Raw genomic sequence first — 5,588 nt, 5'->3', positions numbered from 1 at the left:
CGGCTCTCCGCACTGCGCGCCCGCGGAGCCCGCCGCTCCGGGGCCCATGTACTGGAAGCATGAGAACGCGGCCCCGGCGCTGCCCGAGGGCTGCCGGCTGCCGGCCGAAGGCGGCCCGGCCACCGACCAGGTGAGCGAGCGAGCGGCCGAGCTGGGAGCGGCCGAAACCGGGGGCCACGACCCAGCTGGGCCCGGCCGAGTGGCGGGCGGCGGCGGGGAGGAGGGGTGCGGGATGCGCCCAAGAGTGTGTGTCTGTGAGTGTGCGAGCGCGCGCGAGCGCGGGGGGGGGGGGTCGCGGAAAGCGGGAACACATTATGCAAATGTTGGAGGAATTTCTCAAAAAGCGATTTAGCAAAGACACAGGCGAATCAAGAGGAGGCGAGGCCGGTATTGTCCGTCTGAATAGACGCTGATAGCGCCGATGCGCCGGGGGTTGTTCGGGCGCATCGCTGAGAATCCCGACGCGGGGCCGGTCCCGGGCGCGCTGAGGGGCTAGAGGTGCTTTTTCCTCCTCTCGAAGGCCTCTCTCTTCTCTTTTTGGTCCGGTTTCAACCCACCCCCCACCCCCATCTCGCTCTCTTTGGCTCCGGGTCTCCCTCGGACTGGCCCTCCAACGGCGCCTGAATCAGAGTCACTATCGCCCTTTCAATTTCGCGGCACGAGTCGGGCGGGCTGGCCGACGCTCTCCGCGCTCCGGGTTTTATTTTTCTCAATCACCACCACCACCACCACTACCACCACCCCCATCTCCTTTTTATTTTCTTTCTTTCTCTCTTTTCTCCTTTTTGCATTTTGTGCCGAGAACAGGAGAAGGGAGCGAGGAAGGGGGTGGGTGGAGAGAGAAAAAATTCGATTTTTAATTACTACCATTAAAAAATCAAATTTGCAATTCTTTGGGCGGCCTGATGGATCTCACTGATTGACAGTTGGAATTGACACTCTGGCTACCTCTTATCTTGGGCATTCACGACAATTTCTAATTGCAGGTAGTTTGTGTGTGTGCGCGTGTTTTTTCCCCCCTCGGAGGCTTGGATTGCAAGGGAACTAAGCGATTACTTCAAGAGCCACGGGTTAAGTGCAGGGAGAGGGGGAGAGAGAGGGAAAAAATCCAATCCAAATTCAAATTGCTTCATTAGAGAGACACCGCTTTTGTGGGGAAGGGCTTTAAATGCCCACTACAAAGTTAGGACTCATTGTTCGGCGCCGGTTTATATAACAGGCGCAGGGAGGCGCTGGGCTCAGGCTGCGCGGAGCCAGTTCCGCAGCCGCCGCCGCCTGCATTCCCTACCCCACCTCCCCCAGGTGATGGCCCAGCCAGGGTCCGGCTGCAAAGCGACCACCCGCTGTCTTGAAGGGACCGCGCCGCCAGCCATGGTGAGTCCGTTCGGCTCCGCCTTCGGCCCTTGGGCCCCCAACAGTCCGGCTTGGGGCACCTGGCCTGGTTTTCTGGCCGCGAACCGCTTCCCGGTGCGCTGGGGAACACGGTGTGGGCGCCACCTCTCTCTGAGCCTCGGTTTTCCGGCCAGAAAGGTGGGCTTTCACTGCTCCCCGCACCCGGGACGAGCGCGTTAAGAGTTGGGGCCGTCCCTTCCTCTCCAACAGGCCCTTCCACTCCAGTCCTCCAGCCTAAAGCGCGACAGCTCAGGCAGATTTCGTTGTCAGTTAGTGCGCACGGGCGCTAGACTCTTCTGGGAGGCCAGGGCTGCTGTGGGCACCCGGCTCAGTGCTGTACTGTCTCTCTTTCCCACTGCAGGCGCAGTCAGATGCCGAGGCGCTGGCAGGCGCTCTGGACAAGGACGAGGGTCGGGCCTCCCCGTGTACGCCCAGCACACCGTCTGTGTGCTCACCGCCCTCTGCCGCCTCCTCCGTGCCGTCTGCCGGCAAGAACATCTGCTCCAGCTGCGGCCTTGAGATCCTGGACCGGTATCTGCTCAAGGTGAGTCAGGGTGGGTGTTGGCAGGTGTGGGGTGCAGCCCAGGGCAACTTAGGGAAGCATCGCGGGTGCCAGATTCCTGTAATTCCAAACACTGGCTCAGCAGCTGTCGGGCTTTGTGGCTTTGGGCAAGCCTTAGAGTCTCTGTGCCCAGGGTCTGGTCTGAAAAAATGGGAAGCATGTATTTCTATTTCCCTAAACCTCAGTATTACTGAAGAAACATAAGGGAGTCCTGCGCACCTCCTGAGCTTCTGCAGCTACCTGCAAATGAGGCCGGGTAGGCTGGGACTAGGCGTCAGAGAACCTCCCGCTAAGCCGACCCTCATCTCCGCCCCCTCCCCAGGTCAACAACCTCATCTGGCATGTACGATGTTTGGAGTGCTCCGTGTGTCGCACATCGCTGAGGCAGCAGAATAGCTGCTACATCAAGAACAAGGAAATCTTCTGCAAGATGGACTACTTCAGGTAGGCTGCAGCTCCCGAGGCCAGCAGTGATGTGGCAGGCAGGCCGGCCCCGGGCACATGGGCACATACCCAGGGCATTTTTACTGTGTCTGGTCTCAGATTCCAAAGCCTTTGGGTCTCAAGTGCACTCCTGGAGCCACACCTGCCCAGCACACAGCCTCTCAGCATCTCAAACCCAGAGCTCCAGAGAGAGCTGCTTCCCCAATCCCACGGCCCACTGGGTTTTGGTCGTGTCTCTGTCTGTCTCGGGTCTTGCCTGTGTCTCAGGCTCCATTTCTAACCTCAGCCACCATGGTCGAGTTCTGATGTCCTGGACTCTGGCGGGACCCCTTAGATCCCAGGCGTCCTTCGGCTGCACCTCCAGTGCGCTCCAGCTCTGGTTGCAGACCTTCTTGGACTGCAGTCCTGTCTCTGAGGGAATCGTAAGCCAAGCCCAGACTATCCTTGCTCAAGCTCTGATCCAGGCCCTTCTCCGGGCTCCTATCTGATTTGGTCCCGAAACTCCAGTGCTGCATCCATCTCAGACCCTAGCTCACATGCAAGTGTTCATTCCAATCCCCAATCTTGGTCTTCGGCTCCACCTCAGTTCACGCCTTGGCTGCAGGAGTGTCGCATTTCGAGTCTGGGGTCTTGCCCTCGTCCTAAGCACCTGTTCCAGTCCCAGCTCCGACGTCGTTTCCTGTCCAGCTTCAGCCTTTTCTGGGTCTATGATGAGAAGGCGGAGAAGCAGGCCCTTCAACCTGCCAAGGATCACCTTGGGGCCATGCTCTTCGCGCCCCAGGCCTGCATACCCTGAAAGCTCTCCATCACTGCCAAGTAGATCTTCCTGTCGCACCACGGCATCTCAGACTTGTGCGCGCCTTGCCTCCCGACGCAGCCCTGCCTGACTCGGTCATGGGTCGAGGTCATTGCAGTGGTGGGGGCTCTGCGGCAGGCAGTCTGCCCTATCCTGGCCGGAAGTATAAACCAGGCCTGACCAGATGGTGGTCAGTCCTATGAATCTTAGAAGAATGGTATAGATTTGATTCCTGGGAGGAATGTTTATTCTCAAATGGTTTCTCAGGAAGTGGAGAAAGCTGCTTTCCCTGTAGTCTACCTTCTCAACTCACATACATCCTTTCCTTCTTGCCTCTGGAGAAGTCATGGTTGCAGTCTTCCTGGGAAGACTCCAGCCCCAAAAAGAGCCTCTGAGGGTCAGGGAAGGTGGTGGACCGAAATGCTGCCAGTTCCCTTCTCCCTGGGCATTGAAACTCCAGAGACCTTGAAAGAGACCTTGAGCCTAGGGGTATGTTGGAAGCTTTTGGAGCTGGGGTTCTCTGAGAAAACCGGAAGAAGCATGGTTAAAGTGGCAGACTCTTCCTTTGTATGATGGGCTTGAGAGCTGCAGCTGGGGTGGGGGTGGGAGTGCTCTCCCAGGTGGCCTAGGACTCCTGGTGCAAGGAGCATGTGCGTCTGTATTGCCTGTATCATCTGGCATCTGAGTAGTTCTGGAGAGTGCAGGGTCAGGCGTTTGTGGATAGCATGTGGGGTTTTAGTGACAAACATTTGCCTTTTAGTTCGTGTGTGTGCATGGAATGTGTGGTGCCTATATGCGAATGTTGAGACTTGGTGAGTGTGTGTGTGTGTGTGTGTGTGTGTGTGTGTGTGTGTGCAAGGTAGTCAGAACAGGATCAGGTCTAGATGAGCATCTCAAGGTGGGAGGGTGAGGTGGAATGAGAGGATTCTGATGTCTAGTCACTCTCCACACCTATCCTCTCCTCTGGGGGATCATTCCTGCTAAGGCCCTCCACCCAGCACTGAGGGATGCTGTGGGGGGGTGCAACCAGAGTATAATGTCTCCTCCCACTGTCCCATCTCACTGTGGATTTGGCCCAGTAGGAAATGGAGGTTAGAGTCACTGTCTAGCACCTCCCTGATATAAGCCTGCTTTCAGTTGGGGAAAAAGAAAAAGCCAGCTTCCATTTTGAGGTCTTTTGGATTCATCAGCTACCAGGAAGCTTAAGGAACCCAACAGGAAGGTAGCTAGGCTGTCCCTGTGATAATAGACTTGGAAGCCTTGCTTGCTCCTTGCCTGAATTCCTTCCCTACTTCTCCAGCCCCAGTTTGTGACCATGCCAGACTGAGCCTCCTTGGTGCTGTTTTACTGGACCTTGAAGGACTAGCCAAAACTAGGGTGTCGATGTCATCATCCAGAGCCTCCACTAATGCCCTGTTCCACTGCAGTGGATGGAGGGTGATGTGTGCAGCCTTTGGGGGCAGAGGCAGGAGGCTGAGCTCCGCAAGGCAGGTTGTGACCTTGGGCATGTCACTGTATCTCTCTGCCCTGTGTTTTCCTTTTCTAAGATTGTTTCCTTGAGCTGCCAAAGAGGCCACTGAGGGAATGTCTCTCTATAAGCACCTTAAGTGACAGTGGCTACCAGTGCCTCAGTTACCAACATTGTCATCCTTGTGACAAGGGGAGGTCCAAGGACTCAGGTTCATGAAGAACACCAACCTTTTCGAGTGACAAGAGATTCCAAAGCAAAACTGAAGCAGATGTTTTAGACAAGAAGATAGAGGAAATAAAAGCTTACATTCTCTGGGATATGGGTAGAATTTTTGCTTTTCTGAATATTTCTCTCCCGCCAGGTCTCTCCTTGTAGTCATAACCCATCTCTGGCAGTTCCACCTGTATACAAAAATTATAAAACCCACAAAAAAGAAAGAAAAAGCCAGCAGACTGCTAAGCAAGAATTATTGTCTGAACCGAGCCCTTGCTAGAGAAGGCTGAATAGTGTTTTGTGGTATGTAGATCTCCTCTCAAGAGCTGGAGCTCACAGAGGGATCATGAGATTCTCTGGGCCTCTTTCCTGAATGTGGGGTCAAGGTCTGGTGGGATGTAAACTAGAGTACTTTCTTCAGAGAGAGGCTGAGGTCTTCCCAGGGTAGAGGAGAATAAGAGGGAACAGAGGGGTCAAAGCCCCCTGGAGAGGCCACTTGGGCACCCCATGGTCCTCTAACCTTTGCTCTTGGGTTCTCCAAGATTCTGTCCCCTATCTTGGCCCTCCTGAACACTGGCTTGTGGATATTCCTTCAGTCTTCTTTGGCAGAGTCCACATTGGTGACTCAGAAATTAGGGATTAGGACGGAACTCTTTGGGCCAGTGCGCTGTTGGCCCGTGTGTGTGTGTGTGTGTGTGTGTGTGTGTGTG

At 55.5% G+C, this 5,588-nt stretch overlaps 1 protein-coding gene across 4 annotated transcripts in view; it reads left to right on the top strand.

Moving 5' to 3' along the window:
- Nucleotides 1-6: 6 nt before the first annotated feature.
- The window catches only part of Lhx6 (LIM homeobox 6), a 24,159-nt gene continuing 18,577 nt past the window's right edge, over nt 7-5,588 (top strand). For 3 of the 4 annotated variants that reach the window (XM_023701600.1, XM_004641490.2, XM_004641491.2), the window contains exons 1-4: nt 7-130; nt 1,303-1,374; nt 1,754-1,936; nt 2,277-2,398. In XM_023701600.1, the coding sequence (XP_023557368.1) occupies nt 47-130; nt 1,303-1,374; nt 1,754-1,936; nt 2,277-2,398 (461 nt within the window). In that variant the 5' untranslated portion in view covers nt 7-46. The remainder of the gene's footprint in view (nt 131-1,302; nt 1,375-1,753; nt 1,937-2,276; nt 2,399-5,588) is intronic. The other variant, XM_023701601.1, reaches the window with a different exon arrangement.

The sequence above is a fragment of the Octodon degus genome, unplaced genomic scaffold, assembly GCF_000260255.1.
Source record: "Octodon degus isolate 3935 unplaced genomic scaffold, OctDeg1.0 scaffold00137, whole genome shotgun sequence".
Lineage (NCBI taxonomy): Eukaryota > Metazoa > Chordata > Mammalia > Rodentia > Octodontidae > Octodon > Octodon degus.
This window is presented reverse-complemented; position numbering and strand designations above follow the sequence as displayed.